Source organism: Triturus cristatus, chromosome 4_1 (assembly GCF_964204655.1).
Source record: "Triturus cristatus chromosome 4_1, aTriCri1.1, whole genome shotgun sequence".
Lineage (NCBI taxonomy): Eukaryota > Metazoa > Chordata > Amphibia > Caudata > Salamandridae > Triturus > Triturus cristatus.
The window spans coordinates 477,487,610-477,506,940 of NC_140585.1; the positions used below are offsets into that span (position 1 = coordinate 477,487,610).

The following is a 19,331-nucleotide window of genomic DNA, read 5'->3' on the forward strand; positions in this document are numbered from 1 at the left end:
GTTGTGGTGTGCTTAAAAGCTTTACACGTTTCCTTTAAGTTAAGCCAGCCTGCTGTTGTGGCAAACTACCAGAGGATGAAGCACAGGTTAATTTGTTGACTTTTGTGGTTCACAGAGACGAGGATTGTGAATGTTTCCTGTGTGGGGCTTCCATCCCACTCAACCAGTACCTGATTTCTTCCAATAGCAAAGTCATACCATGAGCCTCATTCCAAAAGACACATTGTAACCTTTGCGAGATTACCTTCTAGTCTGTGCATCATAGCCCATTGTCACCATCATACAATTGCTGTATGTATTTTTTTTACTAGGATCATTGATGGATATGATGTACAATGAGAAATGCTGGGGGATGTGCTGGCTATGGATTGTCTCCAGATCAAAGCCTCTGACAGGTTCTATGTAAGAACATCTTGAGATACTGTAATCACACTCATGATCTTCTGATATGCCACTTTGTTCGTTAAAAATTGCAAAATAAAGTATTTAAAAAAAACTGGTTACCAGAAAAATATAAAATTAGTGGGGCGTAATCGCTTGTGCCAAAGTGCACTGAGCAAGGAGGGCATGGAGCTGGTGAATCACTGGCGCCAATGTCTGCCTGCCAGAGGGTAGGCCTCAGGCTTGAGCAGGAGCTAGGACCTATTTGAAATTAAACACAAACCTGTGTCTGTGTGCTTTGGTACGAGCTGTTTTGAGAACTTCCATTTATGACTGAAAAACAGTGCACGACTACGCTTTCGGATATACACGTTTACAGAACTACATTATGTGATTACGAAAGCAGTCGCCCACTTTTTTTAAGTCATTAAAACCACACTTCGGCCCACAGCCCAGATCAATCTACTAAAAAGAAAAAATAAGGGAGAATCATACTTGTTCTTTACTTAAGCCCATGACTACAACATTTAAACTGCAATTAACATGCTGTGATTGCCGCTGTAGTCACAGCTGGTTAACATTACTTACAATGTACTGAGCAGAGTGAAGGTATATGTGATGCCAGCAGAGCCAGAGATTAGCTTAATGAACTAAATCAGGTTACAAGAGCACTTACTGGCGAGTCAGCCCAGCCAACGGATGACTAAGAGTAGCTCTGTCACAACAACAGAATACGTGCTCTGCGGCACTCCTCGTCTTCACCCTAGTTATGGGCTCATCAGCCGGCGTACAGCTTGGTTCCAGGGGCACAGTGAGCATGGGAACCACGTCTGGGCATACCCATGCCAATTACGGCTGATGAGCCCATAAGTAATAGGGCAAAACTGGTCCTAGGTTGCTTGTGTTCTGGTTCAGGGAGGACCTGGCTTGGCAGTTCGGGCTGGACTGTTCCCATGAGGCACAGGGTCAAGACTGATTTGCATGTGGCCGGGTCCAACCTGAGGTAGCATGGTGAGCAAAAGAACGATGGGTTGGAGTGGTACCCTGAGCGACTGCAAATGATTAGACTTGTTGGAAGCAGCCTCCCATCACCTTTTGTGTGTTAAAGAGAAAGGCACATACCACAGAAGTCATACATCCTATTCTTAGTTGAAGAGTGTTCAGTCAGAAATGCACTTAAATAGAACCTTCGACCAATTGCTCATTTGCTGACATATAGGGCTGAAAAGCTCAATTGGGCCCCATTATTTTACATTTTTTTCAGGTTAGGAATAGTAAACATTTTTGGGGGTAAGGAGGACTTGCGAGGCCCACTTGGTAACTAAAATATTGTAACCTGGCCTCCGCTGAAAAAGGTTGGAGGCCCCGGCTCTATACTGTAATATGACCACTGTGCAAGGAGGCACTGGAGTTTCCACTTGTGCACGTAAATCTAGATTTAATTTGATATGCGCAGAGGAGGAATATATCCGTTTATTATTGTTATATTGCACTTAAAAAAGAAATAATAAAAAAGACCTTGAATTAGAAAAATATTTCCTTTTTTCCCAGGCTGCTAACAGATGCGCTTAATGAAGATCATTTTAAAAGCTGGTACCAAAAACTCTTGGTAGCTCTACAGTTCTGTGTTGGAAAAGCCCTAAATGATGAATTTTCTAAGGAGAAAAAAATTCTCGAAATTCTGGAAGACACTGCGGAAAACGTCAAGGCTGCCCATGATTCTAAAAGACAGGTTCGTTTATTTTCTATTTGTTATGTTAGGGCACTTTTATTGCGATTGATTATTATAAAGGATTGTACATGTACTCAGTTTAGTCAAATTGCAGAAAAAAAGTGATATTCTCATTGACCGGAAATTAAATTAGCCTGTAAACTAAATGGTAAAACTGCAATAATAATCACTAAGATGAGGGAGAAACAGTCGTCAGTGCTTTTTTGAGGCTCAGTCCTCATCAGCAGCAATCCCTTTTGCTTCATTATGCAGGATTTCATATGAAAATATCGAATGCTGATTTGCCAATCGTGGTGTCTGCTTCCATACATATATTGACAAAAGACAGATCCACCTTTGGATCTAAGCCGACACGGGAAGCATCCTCAAGTAGCTGGCTGCCTGGAGTGCTTCCAGAACAGGATGCCTCAGACAGGCAGTTCCTTTGTACATCCAAAACCGACATTGTGTCATTAGGTCAAGAGGCCCCAGGCATTCTTACTGTTGCGCCAGCCTGCTTTCATGCGCCTCACCTGCTGCATAATACCTATGTTGGTATTTATTTATTCTTTAAATCTGCCTTTTCCTTTGATGGTAAATCGATGTTGACATCAAACGTGTTTTCTACTGCTTCAGACTTCGGCAGCACAACTAAACCGTGGCACTCATAGATGTCATTCAAAACAACAACGAAGGATATACGTGGTTAAATACCCCATTGCATCTAATGCTATCACCCTATCTTCAAGTGCCAGACCGCTATAATAATTGTATTCGTTTTGATCAAGTTCATTCAAAAATAAGATAATTAGAGGAAACATTTGAATCTCCTGATTATGAATAAAAACGCGTGCAGTGTCCCCAGTGAACTTAAAAACCACAGAAATATACAACTAACAAATATACATGTACGTTTCTTTTAACAAACAACACGATTCTTTTTTTGCCAAATAGTCCCTTTACCCTCTGAAGGCTATTTGTTGTTTGTTTGTTAAATGTGTTCACGCAGTTTTCTTTTGACCCAGAAAGGTAGCCAGGTCTTAGCAGGACAAGACCAATGGGTGAGCATGTTACACCTGGAGTATCAGAGGCTATATACAGTGGAATAGGAAATGTAACGAACGCGTGACGCCAGCCCTGCCGATAGGGAGTGGCGAAAATGCGATCACTGTCATCTAAAATACACAATGACTTACTCTGGGACAGGAATTGTACCCTTGGTAAACACATTTCGAAAATGAAGGTACAGAGAGGAATGCGTATAACGGCGCCGTTCCAAATGGATGCAGCCAGCGGGTTTCTACTGCCTCAGTCTTCTGCAGGGCATTCCTTACCTGTTGAGGACACCCAACAAAATGTCTTTGATCTAATCAGCAGCAATTATGTCAGCCATAACTGTGCTTCCATCTAAATGGACCTACCAGCCGATTACTCTTGAAAAATCACACAGTTTCCCCCTTTTCACTCGTCCTTTTAAATGTTCCAACTGTATCATGGCTTCCAGTTTCTATACCAGTATTCAGTGTAGGAATAGATACAGCTTAAGACTGTAAGCTGCACACAAAACTCGGCATTCCTGGTTTCTTGACCTATTAGATAACTTTCCTACATCACTACCAGCCAGGTAGGCTACCAAAATTTGCTAGCCACATTCATAGACAAATACAAATGGTTTTCTGGAATCTTGATTTAAAACAAGGTTCGTCGATATGGAATCTTCTTCATCTTTCTCTCAAAGGAGACTTTCTCAAATTCCTGTGAGGGCTGCAAAAATTACATCTTCCTCTAAGCTGTTAATCTCAGCAGCCAATCACGAACTCCATTACGTTACAAACTCCCATGGCCCACATTGTTGCCCACCTCCCCCAACCTCCCCCCCCTCCACCTGGAAACCATCGGAATATTTCATGATGCAGTGCAAATCTGATAAAAAGATAACTTCATTAACCTTCTGATTAAGGAAAAAACATTGATGGGACATGCAGTGGGTCTGACTCCGAGTTGATTTTTTTCTATGATCTACCGAATAATCTTGATATCATCTTGCAATATACTATTCTAAAGGCTGCTAATTTATTTGACAATGAACCCAACATTAAAATTGGACTTCCACTCTTAACTCAATGTCTCTTACTTTAGTCAAAATAAATAATTATCGACACGTTTATTGCTTAATACCACCAAATGGGTCTGTGTGTCGACCTGAAATGTTGCATTGACAAGTTAGACATAAGTAAATGTTTAAATATGCAATCAATGAGGTGTCTAAGATCTCTAATACTTCATGCCCGCAGAAAGCAGCATGAACTTAAATTCACTAAAATGTCAATTTAAATTGGAGGATCTTCTGACTACACTTCAAAGTCATTGTTAGACCTTAATTGGCCAGCAGATTTATTCCCAGATCTTTTGCGTTTTGGACCCTGTTTATATTGGTTTTATGACTCTGGGCACTTTACCACTGCTGATCAGTACTAAAGTGCATATGCTCTCCCTGTAAATTGTTATTATGAATTGGTGTTTTCATGATTGGCTTATTTGACTCACTACTAAGTCCCTCGTACAGTGGACTGTGTGTGCCCAGTGCCTGTAAGTCAACTGCTGCTACTGGGCCTGCAGCACTGATTGTGCCACCCACACAAGCAGCCTTTCAAAAGGTTCTCAGACCTGCTACTGCTTTGTCTGTACACAGTATGGTACTGCCATTTTGACCTGGCAAGTGCACCCACTTGACAGGCCCTAACCTTTCCTTTTCTTTACATGTGAGTCACCCCTAAGGTAGGTCAAGGTACCACTGTGGTCAGGGTGCAGTGTATGTGAAAGGGAGGACATGCCCTGATGTGTGTGGCATGTCCTGATAGTGAAATACTGCCAATTTTGTTTTTCACTATTGAAAGGATATCTGTGCCATAGGATAGAATAGGAGTTTATTTATAACATCTTTTTATAAAAATATCTTCCCATTGGGACACGATAGAAAGATGGAGTTTATTATGCCTGAACTTAGAATATAAAAATGCATCTTTTAGTAAAGACAATTTTTATATTGTGAGTTTGAAAATATAGGGGTAGATTTATGAGCCACTTGCGCCACTTTTGCGTCACTTTTCCCATGTTAAAAGTGACGCAAAAGTGGCGCAAGGGGCTCATAAATCAGCCCCATAATTTTTAGAAAGTGGGTATTTTCTTGCTCACCCATCATGTGTGCCTCCGCTGGTTTGTGGGTCGACTGAGTGGCTCTTGAATGACAGGGACTGGGTACGTGCATTCTCTCAGATGGCCACGGGGAGGGTGGAGGGAGTTGATGTGTGTCCTGCCTTTCCTGGATAAGTCGAGGCTGGGCTGAATAGACCTTGGCTGCATTTAGAGTAGGGAGAGGAGATGTCTTGTACACTTGAATGGGCCTGGTCTGTCTTGGACAATTCTGCCTTCACCTCCTGCTGTGCAGCTGCACCTAGAGAGGACAGAACCGGTTTTGGCTGGGCAATTTGTGCTATAAAAATGGGGCCAAACCTCCTGAAATTTAGATTACTGCTCAACTAAGGAACCTGCCAGGAAGAAGAACTGGGAAAGCAGGAGGAGGAGTACTGCCCATGTGTTGTATGCTGCTGGGGTTGGCCTGCAGTGGTTGCTTCTGTCTTGGACAGGGAATGGACTGGACTGTGCTTTCATCATCCCACTGTTAGAGTTTTCTCCAAGGGCTTGAAGTAAAGCTTGTCTCCTGTTGGAAGTCTCAGGGATAGAAAAGACTTCAAAGATCTTCTGGGATTCAAGAGGAACCTTTGCCAAGGAGAAGAGCTGGAGAAACTGAGGAGAAGTACTGCCCCTTTGCTGTGTGCTGTCTGGGGTTAGCCTGCAGTGGATGTTTCTGCCAAAGAAAGGACACAGACTTGAGGAAGATCTCCAAGGGCTTGAAGTAGAGCTTACCTCCTGTTTGTTTTTGAAGTCTCAGGGATACAAAGACTTCACCCCCAGCTCCCCTGAACTTCCTTGCTGGGATTTATGACCTGCCAAGAGGTGCCTGCTGCTGTTTTGGGACTCTGGAGGTTGTTCCTGCTGTTGTGAGCTGGAAAAGCAATGCAACTAAGAGATGCATGACACAACAGCAACAGTTTGCGACGCATCGCTGAAGAAACGGATGCAGCGCCTTCCCGCGGCTCGAGAAATCACTGCATGCCTCATCGAGTGCAGCAATGTATGAAGTCCCAGATCATCGCACAGATTCTGACGCAGGCCCAGCTGAGCGGCTGCAAGAACCAACACATTGTGGACCGCGGCTGGAGAAACTGACACATCCCCAATTCTCACGCAATGCATCAGAGCGCCATCCCTGCAAGAACAACGGGGCCACAGTAAGAAACCGACGCATCACCTCCTTGCACAGTAAGATACCAACAAATCACCTCTCCTTCAGTAAGGAACCGACACATCACCACCCCTGCATGGCAGTAAGGCACCGACGCATCACCTCCCCTGAAGTAAGGAACTGATGCATCACCTTCCCTGCGAAAGTTTTTGTTTGTGTGTGTGAAGCATCCAAGGTAAATTGTGTGAAACATGTTGCATCTGCACTTTGCTTTGAACAGAACTGTTCTATCTTTTGAAAGTCATATTTTTATTACTGTATTGTGGATTTTTGTCTTTTTGGTCTTGTTTGGTTTGGATAAAGATTATTTATTTTTCTAAACTGGTGTGGTGTCCATTTGTAGTGTTTTCACTGAATTACTGTATGTGTGCAGAAATGCTTTACACAATGCCTCTGAGATAAGCCTATGGGGTGAGCAGGGGTAATTTTAGAAGTATATCCCCCTTACCCTGACTAGGACGAAGGGTCCCTATTTGTACAAAGGTGCAAACAATTGCCAACTAGAGACCCCATTTCTAACAGTAACCAACATCGTTATATTAACTGAAGTATTTCTAGAGAGCACATGCGCCACTGTGTGATTTCTGATACTAGTAGGGAAAACACATACAGGCTTGTATCAAACAAAGTAAATCACTTTCAAAACTTTCCTAGAAGCAAGAAAGCCAGAGCATGCCTGTGTTCCATTATGAGAAATATGTTCTGCAGTTTCTGCAGCAAAGGCAAGACCCTAATAAGCTCTCTGAACCAAGTGCAGACTCTTAAACAACACTCTTTGGTAGACAGGAAACATGGGCATCTTACACAGGCTCAAACGTCTTCAGCTGGAAAAACAATCAAATTGTTAAATTCTGCACCAAAGTTTAGTAAATAACTAGTCAGGAAGGCCAATATTAAGCATTTTCAAATAGTCTAAGTGAGTGATAATACACCAGTTTATTGTCTTGTTAAATTGCTCCTTCGCTGTAAGGGCACGATTATCCTCAGTAGTCAGAGCTGGTATAAGCAAGACGCCGAGACTGCATTTATCTAATGATCAAGAGAAAGATTTTGATTCAAGATCACAGAGCTGATGAGGACTCCCACGGCAGCAGGCTAACGTGACTCATCCCTTTGTGCACCGTTTTTGGCTGTTATTCCAACTACATATAGATTTAATTAAATGTAACTTTAAGAAATCCTGCTTATCTATATCTGGATATACATAAGGCAGTCACTAAGATTTCCAGTCAGTGCAGGATGTTGCTGGTCCAGTCAAACAATGAACTGGATGTCACTAACATATGAAAGCAAAAGAAGCTGAACTTTCTGATCAATGTAGCAAGAGGATGCATTGTTGACCCACACGAGAACTAGAAACACCTTGCTTAAAAGGAAGGAAGGTAACGTTTGCGAACAGTCTGCAAGAATGAACAAAGTTAATGAGGAACTGATACAGACATTCTTTTCAGAATCTTATGGTGTACTTGCAGCCAAGTGATCCAAAAGAATTAACCCTGTTGTATTATCATTTTGCTAATAAGTTGAAACCTCTTTGATAACTAATTTTATGACAATGTTTCTCAAGGCTGGAGAAAGATAACAGGTGACTGGTGGAAGTGGAGGTATGCTGGTTCAATATTGTGCAGTGCCTTGTATGCGTTTGTGAGGAGTTGGTATTGGCAGCGTTTGGGTATCGGCAGCTTGTTTGGATTTCTGAGGTGAGGTGTGATGTGGGTATGCCAGAGGAAGTCCAGGACAAGTCTTGTGGTAGCGTTCTGGATGGTCTGAAGACAGTGGAGGATGTGGTTGTGGATTCTGTCATAGAGTGCATTGCTTTAGTCAAGTCTGCTGGTGATTAGGGCTTGAGTGACGGTACCTCTGGAGCTCAAGGGAATCAATCTGAAGATTTTTTTCAGGATGCGTAGCACGTGAAAGCGGGAGGAGCTGATGCGTTCACCTGAGCCTCCATGTTGAGCTAACATGGCCCCCACTCTAGACAGAGACCTGCCTTATGCAGATTAGTACTGACCCTGATCCTCATGGGAGCAGTACATCCAAGACTGCCAGATGAGACCACTCCAGAACTGAACTGATTTCAGCCTATTTCTGCATCATCAGTAGGGTGCAGTTTGAGTCCTATTGCAGAGTGAGCATGGGCCCTAGGTCTGAGCATACCTGTAGCGTGTGAACTGCAACAAATAAGGTTTTGGATCAATCAATCAAACAGTACTTATAGAGCACAGCTAATCACCTCTGTAGGTATCCAGGTGCTGAGGATTTGCAGGCCTTCAGTTGAACAGGCATGGGGGGACTCACCTTGCCTTGCCTTGACGCCGCAGGAACGCAGGAACGCCGCTAGACCACCAGGGATGGGACGCACACGCTGTCGGTTCCCCTCGCCGCCACCAGTGATCGTTGGCCGCAGTGGGGGGGGACTACAGCTCCCGGCAGTCATAGCGCCAGCCAGGACTTCCTTCCGGCTTGCTCCGCGCCCGGAGGCGCTATAAAAAACAGAGGCTCCCTCGGTGGAGCGGGGGACTCACCTTGCCTTGCCTTGACGCCGCAGGAACGCAGGAACGCCGCTAGACCACCAGGGACGGGACGCACACGCTGTCGGTTCCCCTCGCCGCCACCAGTGATCGTTGGCCGCAGTGGGGGGGGACTACAGCTCCCGGCAGTCATAGCGCCAGCCAGGACTTCCTTCCGGCTTGCTCCGCGCCCGGAGGCGCTATAAAAAACAGAGGCTCCCTCGGTGGAGCGGGGGACTCACCTTGCCTTGCCTTGACGCCGCAGGAACGCAGGAACGCCGCTAGACCACCAGGGACGGGACGCACACGCTGTCGGTTCCCCTCGCCGCCACCAGTGATCGTTGGCCGCAGTGGGGGGGGACTACAGCTCCCGGCAGTCATAGCGCCAGCCAGGACTTCCTTCCGGCTTGCTCCGCGCCCGGAGGCGCTATAAAAAACAGAGGCTCCCTCGGTGGAGCGGGGGACTCACCTTGCCTTGCCTTGACGCCGCAGGAACGCCGCTAGACCACCAGGGACGCACACGCTATCGATTCCCCTCGCCGCCACCAGTGATCGTTGGCCGCAGTGGGGGGGACTACAGCTCCCGGCAGTCATAGCGCCAGCCAGGACTTCCTTCCGGCTTGCTCCGCGCCCGGAGGCGCTATAAAAAACAGAGGCTCCCTCCGCGTCGCGGGACGCGCGCGGGCGCCGCCGGGCTGAGCCCGGGCAGAGGGCGGGCCGTCTGTGGCCGTCAGGGGCCGAAGGAGGCCGGGCTGGGCCACCCCTCTAAGGCAAGTGATCACGTCAGGTTGGACATATTGTGCAGTATATCACCTGCTGTTGTTTTCTGGAGCTACTTACGCATGCAAGCTTGAATTTTGCACTATCTTGAGAGTTGACTAGCTACAAGCCCGTTAGAAAGACTTTTGACCGCACCAGTGGACATATAGTAAACGGTGTCCAATCGGTTGCTGGCTTGCCTGGTGCCCTTACCAATCGTCACTGGCAGAGGCTTCTTGTTACGCATTGAGACTCTAACTGCAGATAGATCTAGATAGTGTTCTCACCCATCATTTTGGCCTAATATATGCATTTATAACTAAATAAGAGGATAGCCGTTAGGTCCATTCTTGTGTGTGACCCAACCTAGAATTTACTACTGATTGTGTCGTAATTGTGGTGATAGTTAAGTAATATATCTCGAAGCGCGGGGCATTTAGGGTGACCATAGACAGTTAAGCAACAGGGCTCTGAACTTAACTGTGATCCATATTGTCAATCTATGGCAAAGAAATATTCAACTATGGATAACTACCTTGTGAAAGTAGTGAGCCAAATTAACAAGGATAGAAGGAAGTCATTGGGCCGCGAAAATAATACTTCTATCGATTCAGGCTCTTTGAGTAACAGTGGTAATACCATTACAAATACTGTGGCGCCTAATGTCCCAGCGACTGAGTGTTTGTTAACAGAGTTTATGGCGCTCCCTGAGTCCCCTGTGGTCTTAGAGTGTCCTTTACCTACGCCTGTAGACCCCAACACAATACCCCTAAATTTGTTAGACGAAAATAGAATTGACCCTCACCCAGAATGCTCCCCAAAAAAAAGGGCTGTAAGGGGGTGTAGAAAAGCGAAACAAAATAGAGGTGGGGCTCAGCATAAATCGAATTGTGAAGCTACCCCAAAAAACCCCTTCACCCAAAAGGGGACTATGACTGAAAATTGTGGCAATGATATATTTTCAACAAATACTATGTCCTGTATTATTAAGGCCTTTGAGGACAAATTAGAGGCAGTGGTAAAACCCCTAGTGGAAAAAATAGATATATTATCAGCAGAAGTGCTCAGATTAGGTGGCTCCCTATCCTCATTGATTATCACTCAGACCAAATCACAGGGTGGGTCAAATGAGCAAGAGAGAAGAAATGTACAAGCCCCGACTAAGGAGAACAGCCTCACATCTAATTCTACACTATGCAATCAGATGTCGGATAAAATAACCGCCCCGGACACAGATCTACCTTTTACAGGTTGGACAACGGTTCGAGCCAAGAAAACTCGCTCTACTAATTTACCCCCTCAATGTGAACCATATGTTGTAGTACTTACAAATGTGCCACCTCTAGACATTATGCAGTCTAAGGCGCAAAACGAAACACACGATTCCCTCAAACGGAAAACAGTTTCGTGGCTAAATCACAATTGTGGGTTCCCTGTCAATTATTCGGAACAGATTCTATCAACTAGACGGGTCCCATGGATTGGGAGTGCCAGGAAATCTTGTAAAGGGGATTGCATAATTGTCAATTTTAAATACCCTCAACACGTGGCGACCGTACTACTTAGAGCAGCTTCATTGGCACCGACAGAGAATAGTGTGGGTGTACATCCTTTAGGCTATTTTTACCAGCATTTAGCTAGGGGCAAGCAGATTAATACTCTGAGCATATCCCAAAACGACTTCCAAGGTTTACCTTTCCAGACTAATACAAATAATAGGTTCTTGGCACTAAGCACCTTGGATATGAACGATTGACTAACTCCACCCCCTGTGCTAGATACGAAGACCAAGCTAGCAACCCAAGGTGGAAACATGACTTTGTCCACAGTGGAACCAAGTGTTGAAATTGCCCAAATAAGGGTGGAGGGCCCCGTAATTGTACAAGGAACCCAGACACTCCACTCTAGGAAATCTTTGGAGCTCTACACAAATCCAAGGGTAACTATTGCCAGCTTGGGTGAGATGAGACAATGTGGTATCAGGCGCACTAAGGAGGGGGGTTTAATCACCGTAAATTCACCACCGTATGGAAATAATGTACCGCATATTATAGCGGACGGTGCAGCTGAATTCCCACCTGTTAGATTAATATCATGGAACATAGCAGGGGTATCAAGGGAATATGCAGGATGAGGGTTGGTGCTCTTATATTGAAAATTTTGACATCATTCTTCTCCAGGAGACCTGGGCCATAGACATACCTCATAGACTGGGTTATAAAACTTTTAGTCGTGGCGCGGTGCCATCTGTGAGAGGAAGAGCATCTGGGGGTCTGGTGATTTGGATAAGGGTTACTGTGGAGGCAGAAATCACATTACTGCCGATTGATTCCCCAGATATAATGGGATTAAGAATGGTAACCATAGGGAAAGAAACAATATATCTAATAAATGTTTATAATAGACCGCATCCCCATAGCAAAGATTCACAGGTGATAGCCCTCCTTGACTCCTTTTTAAATACTTTAAGTTCAAGTAAGCAGGTAATTGTTGGTGGAGATTTTAACTGTCAATATGAGCCGATATTGGGCTTGGATACTTTATTTGAAGAACAGGATACAGCTAATAATGTCCTGTCATTAGAGCCCAATAATATGGTAAAAAATTCAAGAGCAGCTATGCAGATTTTACAAATTACAGTAAACCATGAATTAAGGGCGTGTAATGGCCGTTTTCCGTCTGACAGACCAGCGGCTCCAACCTTCGGTAGGGGAAATTATAGGTCTCATATAGACTTTTTAATGGCTACCATGAATCTATGGTATCTAATAATAGATTTTAAAAGAGACCATAGAACAGAGAGCGACCATTTCCCCCTCCATCTATGGTTACATTCAGAACCTTTCGTACAAAAAACAAACATGATAGACACGTTAAATGTCCCGGTAGGAGAACACCAGGTTTCCAATAATAGACGTGCCATTAAGTGGCCCCACATTCTGGCCAAAGATGAAACGATGATAAATATATATAACTCATTTGCTGATATATTGGAGGGAAGTCATACGCTTGTTCTAGGTACCCAGGATGTCCTTAATTTACATTATAAACTTGTAGATGCACTGATTCCTCATTTAAGTAAAAGCTACAAAAAGGATCAGAGTCAGAAAGATAATTATTCAGCGACAACAAATCAATGGTACAATAAAGACTGTCGCAATGCTAAAATCGACCTGATTCAGGCTGTAAAAGCAAAGGACGCACAGGGAATCAAAGATAGTAGACTAGCATATAAAAAGACATTGTCCCAAGCAAAAAAAGCCTGGGATGAGGCTCTCTGGGATGACCTTTTAATTGCAGCCCACCAGAAAGAACAGGCCACATTCTGGAACCTAATCTCCAAAGGGAATAAAAAAGGCAGATCATCTAGGGATATATATCTTGATGAAGAAACCTGGTGCAATCACTTCTCTAAATTATATTGCACTACAAATGAGGAGATGGCCACGGATGACATCGAGATAAATAGATTATTTGATAATAATACCCGTTTACATTTTAGCCTTGAAGAAACTGTTGAGGCACTACAGGCTATTAAAACGGGCAAAGCACCAGGTCCCGATAAAATCCCTGGTGACTTGCTAAAGCATGATGCAGGAATCTGGGGACCCTACATTAATTTTGTATGTAACTCTATAGTGGCCGGGACACCAATTCCTGATTCATGGAAAGGGGCTGAAATTGTTACAATTTTTAAGAAAGGGGATCGCTACGACCCAGCAAATTACCGCCCTATAAGTTTAATTGATCTTTTACAAAAAACTTTCGCCAGACATATTTTAAACAGACTTTTATCGTGGATAAAAGGGGAACAGATTTTAACTAAATATCAAGCAGGATTCAGGCTAAAAACCAGCACAGTAGACCAAGTATTTAGATTTATGTGCATTTGCTGGAAATATATTAATATAAGAAAGGGGAGCTTGTACGTAGCATTCATCGATCTAAGGGCTGCTTTCGACCTGGTACCCCGTAAATTACTTTGGTCCACTCTCAATGACATCGCAGTCCCTAGTGAGCTACTCAAGGAAATAATCAGACTCCACACAGGAAACTATGCTAGAGTTAGATGGGGTAAGGGAGGAGAAATCTCAAAAGAGATCCCTGTGGATCGGGGCGTCCGTCAAGGGTGTGTGCTGGCGCCTACACTCTTCTCTCTATATGTTAACAATATACCTAATTATCTAAAAGATTGTAAACATGATTCCCCGAAATTAGCAGATGAGGTAGTCACCGCATTGCTTTTTGCTGATGACACAATTCTCATCTCGCAAACCCCGCAAGGCTTACAAAACCTAGTAAACACTTTTAACAATTACTGTGTGGAAAAGGGACTAGAAATTAATTCATCTAAAACAAAGTACATGTCCATAAACCCTCAGAAATCCTTTAGAAAGAACTTGGCCTTAAATAACCAGAAGCTGGAATATGTCGAGAGTTTTAATTACCTGGGTATTATGCTGGATAGTATGCCCAATTGGAAAGGGCAATTGGAAAAAAGTAATTTAATCCTAAAACAAAACTCAATGCCCATCCTAAAGGTGCACGGCAGTAGCCAATCTAAATCAATTACGCCGGCACTTGAATTATTCAAAGCAAAGGCCCAATCAGCAGCGCTTTATGGCGCTGAAGTCTGAGGTTATTCCTGTAACAACACCTTCAGGAAGGAAGAGAACACCTTTATACGCAGGTTACTTAGAATACCAGTAAGAACACCGATAATTCCAGTTCTTCTGGATATTAATCTTAAAAGAACCGATCATCTGGCCACACTTAGGCCATTACTCTACTGGATTAGATTATGGACAACCCCTGAGTTGAGTGACTACATGAACGGACTGCTAGAAATAATCAGGATTGACGAATATAAGAGTATCCCCTGGTTAAAACACATCTCCCAGTGGTTCAAAAAGCTTGGGTTTTCTCATTTTTGGGAAAACCCGCAGAATATGTTACCAACTTCAAAAAATCTTTTGAAATCTGCTTTTTGGGTATACATAAAGAACGAAGTATCCACTAGCACTACACTGGGTACATTGTCACAGAAATTCCTATCTGTTAAGGACACTCCTATATTCGAACAATTCATGGATGAGATAAGACCACCACTAGCCAAAACACTGTATCTACAATACAGATATGGAGTTCTACGGATTGCTGAAAACACTAGTAGTTGGAGGGGCAATGAAGATGAAAGTGGATTGTGCACCCTTTGCGCACAAAAAGCTAAAGAAAACGATGCTCATGTACTGTTTTTCTGCCCAGCTTACAAAAAGCCAAGAGTTCGATGGATTAAACCCCTGTGTATAAATTTGGGGTTTAGGTTTTTTAAAGAGGCAGAACGTACATTCAAAGCAAATACTTCGCAAGTAATAGTCTTTGGTCTAAGCAGATTCCTATTTAATGTATATCTCATAAGGAACAAGAAAGGATGCAAGCTATAATACTTAAAGGCTGGTTAGTTAACGTTCTTGCTTGATTTGATATTATGAAATTTATTTTTATTTTTTCCCCCCTTTGTAAAATGTTTTTAATAATTTTTTATATATTATCTGGCTTTTTAATTAACTTATATGTTTTTAGCACAGCTGTGATAGAATTGAATGTGACTGACTCCCTTACCATTGCCTGGAAAATTTGAATTGTGTATTATGTTTTATTTATGTATGTTGCTTTTATGACAAAATATGTCGAAATAAAGCTGAAATTGAAATTGAAATTGAACAGGCATGTCTTCAGTACGTTTCAGAAGCTGGTGCGGTTTGAAAGTGGAAAGGCAGGACGTTTCAGGACTTGGCAGTGAGGTAGGAGATGGAACAACCTCTGCTGTGGCTTCAGTGGATGTGGGGGACATGGCCGAGCGAGGCGGAGCACAGTTGTCTGGTGGGTTGGAGGAAAGTAAAGCAGTGGTTAGTGTGGGTGGGTCCCTGGTTGCGGAGGGCTTTGTATGCGTTGGTCAGAATCTTGAACTTGCATCTCTTCTGGACGGGGAGCTAGTGGAGGCTTCTGAGGTGGGGGTGTGATACTTGTCCATTTGTGGAGGCTGAGTTTAGCAGCAGTATTTTGTAAGTTCTGGAGTCACTTGAGAAGTTGGGTGGTGGTTCAGGCGTAGAGTGCTTCTCCGTAGTCCAGTCGGCGTGATGAGAGCTTGTGTGACTGTTTTCCTGCTGTTGACGGGGACCCATCTGAAGATCTTTTGCAGCATGCAGGAGGAGGATACTGCATTGACCTGGTGCTTCAAGTGAGTTTGTTCTCCAGGATGATGCCGTGGTTGAGGGCATAGTCAGTGGGGGTCAGTGAGGGTCCGAGTTCAGAGATCCACCAGGTGTCGTCCCACAGTTACGTATTTCTCCCAAAGATAAGCACTTCCGTCTTGTCCATGTTCAGCTTCAGCTAATTGGACCTCATCCAGTTGGAGACATTAGTCATGGCTTTCTGGAAGTTAGATCTGGTAGTGGTGGGTTTAAGTTGATTTAAGTGTTGTCTGCGTAGGAGATGATGTTGAGTCTCTGGGCACATACAACATTGGCCAGTGGAGTCATGTAGGCATTGAACAAGGTGGGGCTGAGGGAGGAACCTTAGGGGACCTAGACGATGATGCTCTTGGGATTAGAGGTGAAGGGTGGCAAGCAGATTCTCTAGGTGCATCCTGTGAGGAAGGAAGTGATCTACTTGAGGGTGTCTCCATAGACGCCAATATGATGGAGTCTTCTGATGAGGGTGTGGTGGGAAATGGTGTTGAATGAGGCTGAGAAGTTGAGGAGGATCAGGGCTGCTGTCTCACCTTGGTTGAGGAGGGTTCTGATGTTGTCGGTTGTGGTGATCAGAGTGGTCCCAGTGTTGTGGTTGGCATGGAAGCCGGATTGAGAGGTGTCGAGTAGGTTGTTTCTTTCCAGGTATTCATTGAGCTGGTGGTTGATGGCTTTCTCTAAGACCTTGGCGGGGAAAGAGGGCCTTGAAATGGGGTGGTTATTCCTGAGTTTGCCTGGGTTAGCGGAGGGTTTCTTCAGGAGAGGTTTAACCTCTGCATGTTTCCATACGTCGAGGACGGTGGCTGTGGTGATGGATGCATTGTGGAGGTTGGCGAGTGTCCTGCTGATTTCTTTCTATCCTAGGTTGAAGATGTAGTGGGGGCAGGGGACAGTTAGTACTCCAGAGTGAATCTAGGTCATGATGGCAGGTGGTAGTGGGTGGCATCAGTTGGTGTCAGGAGGTGGCCGAAGTCAGTGGGCTGTGGGTCGAAGTTGCAGAAGATGTCTGATATCTTGTTTTAGAAGTAGTCCACCAGGGTGTCACTGAGAGCTTAGGAAGGATGGATCGTGTTCTCTGTGGCTGAAGGGCTGGAGAACTGTCAGATAATGCTGAACAGTTCTTTGGTGTGATTGGCAACTGCTTCAATGCAGTTTGTTAGGGTGTCTTGGATTCTTTGAGGTGTTAGTGGTATTTTCTGAGGGATGATTTGAAGGTAGTGAGGTCTGTAGGATTCCTGTTAGAGCACCATAGTCTTTTAAGTCACTTGCATTCGCTTTTGATGGACCGGAGTTCAGGGGTGAACCAGCTGGCGTGCTTGCTGGATCTGATGGTGCTGGATGGTTTCATGGAGTCAATTGTGTCGGTCCAGTTTGAGATCCAGTTGGAGAAATTCTGGACAACCAGTTCCAGTTTGCTGGTGGTGTGTGGCCTTGAGGTGTTAAGGGTGGTTGTCCACTCAGTTTCGGTGATTTTGTTCCATCTGCGGTGCTAGGAGATGGGGGGCTTGGTGGTGGAGACTGGGGAGCTGCAATGGTGAAGTGGATGATGCTGTGGTCAGTTCATGTTAGCTCGGTGACTTGGTTGAACTTGGCTCTGTTGCTTGCTGTAAAGATAGATTCCATTGTATGCCCTGCACTGTGTGTGGGACTGGTAACTAGCTGCATGAGGCTGATGCTGCTCATATTTTCCAGGAGGCTGAGAAGTTGGTGTTGAGGTGGAAGTGGTGGTCACTGAGAACGCTGCAGTGCTTGAAGTCGATGGCTAGGGGGTGGATGAATTCAGAGATGTTGTTGCAGAAGCCAGAGCAGGGGTCTGTATGTGAGGGTTGTCTTTCTCTCGGTTTAGATTTGGAAGTTGAGGTTTCATGATTGGTGTAGTGTCGTCCTCGGTAGTGGTGCATCAGAGTGGTTCCTTTTGGATGATGACAATGCTTCCTTCATGCCTACTGGTGTGGTCTGAGTATCATCGTGTAGGAGTGGGGTCAGGATGTCATGGTTTGAAGACAGATTGAGCAAAGTCTCAGTGATGAAGATCACATTGGGGCTAAGGGTGTTGATTGTGTCCCAGATTTCCGTGGCATGTTTGCAGAGGGATCGGGCATTGGGCAGAATGCACTGGAGCTGTTCCAGGATGTTGGAGGTTGGCTGTGTGGGAGTGGCATGGATTTCTGTGCTTCTATAGATCGCAGAGAGGATATGCAGCAGTTGTTGCAGCGTCTGGGGGCCAGGGGCTCAGCGGTGGTGTAACAGTGGATGGCCAGAGGGCCAGGCTTCCTGGTGCTGGAGGTGGCAGTCCAGGGGCGGACAGGCACAGATGGGCTTGCCTTTGGCACCCCAGTGGCGTGGCCACACTGTGGCCTCCATTTAGTAGGGCCTGGGGGACCTGGGGGGACCTGGGGGAGGGAGAGTCTCTGTGTAGCGGAGCGGGATTAGCAAAAACTTTGGGAACGAGCAGCAAAGTTGGCCGGCTTGTAGTGGGCAGAGCAGCAATACAGGATTTTCAAATAAACTAATACAGGAAATTAAATGCTAACTTGGCACAGAGAGGCAGGCTGATACAGTAATAAGCAAATGTGACATTATGAAATAAAATGCTATTGTGGCATAAAGAAGCAGGCTAATACAGTAATAAAAGCTAACGTGACACAAAGAAAGCAAGATAAGAAGGTGAATGTGCTAACCTGGTACAAACAGCAGGAGTGGCACAAAAAACAGACAGGAGGTGGGGTCGTGCTGCAGCCTCCATTAAGTAGGTCCTGAAGGAGGGAGAGACGCTGGACAACGGGTGGAGTGATTAGAGAAAACAGAGGTAAAGAGCAGCAAGGCAGTCCCTCTCATAGCGGGTAGAGCAAAAACACAGGAATCCAAATGCTAGCTTGGCACAGAGAGACAGGCTAATACAGTAAAAACCCATTGTGGCGTCATGGATCAGCTAATACAGGAACTAAAAAGCTGTCATAGCATAAAGAAGCAGGCTAATACAGGAATAAAAGCGAACGTGGTCAAAATAAACAAGCTAAAACAAGTGGAAAGTGCTATTTTGGCACCAACAGCGGGAGAGGCACGAAAAACAGACAGGAGGTGGGCCGGCAGAATCAGGGTAGGAAGGGTAGCAACAGTTGTCAAGGTAGAGGCAGGAACGGAGACCTGTTCAAGGCAGCGGAAGAGCTGGTACATGGAATGCTTGAGTTAATCTCAGCCACTAGCGATCACTCAGGGCTGCATTCCAATCTATTTTTCAAAAAGTAATTACTAGTGGCTGAAATTAATTCAAGCATTTCACCCGTCACTGTTTTGTATTCTTCATACCAGCAATTATTAACAGAGGGAAGATGAAAGTGAAGGTCCCTTTG

General features: G+C 44.7%; 1 protein-coding gene across 11 annotated transcripts in view; it reads left to right on the top strand.

The window, feature by feature from the left end:
• The window catches only part of PIK3C2G (phosphatidylinositol-4-phosphate 3-kinase catalytic subunit type 2 gamma), a 2,048,585-nt gene that overhangs the window by 1,414,053 nt on the left and 615,201 nt on the right, over window positions 1-19,331 (top strand). For all 11 annotated transcript variants that reach the window (XM_085652678.1, XM_085652687.1, XM_085652677.1 and 8 more), the window contains one exon: window positions 1,933-2,113. In XM_085652678.1, the coding sequence (XP_085508804.1) occupies window positions 1,933-2,113 (181 nt within the window). The remainder of the gene's footprint in view (window positions 1-1,932; window positions 2,114-19,331) is intronic.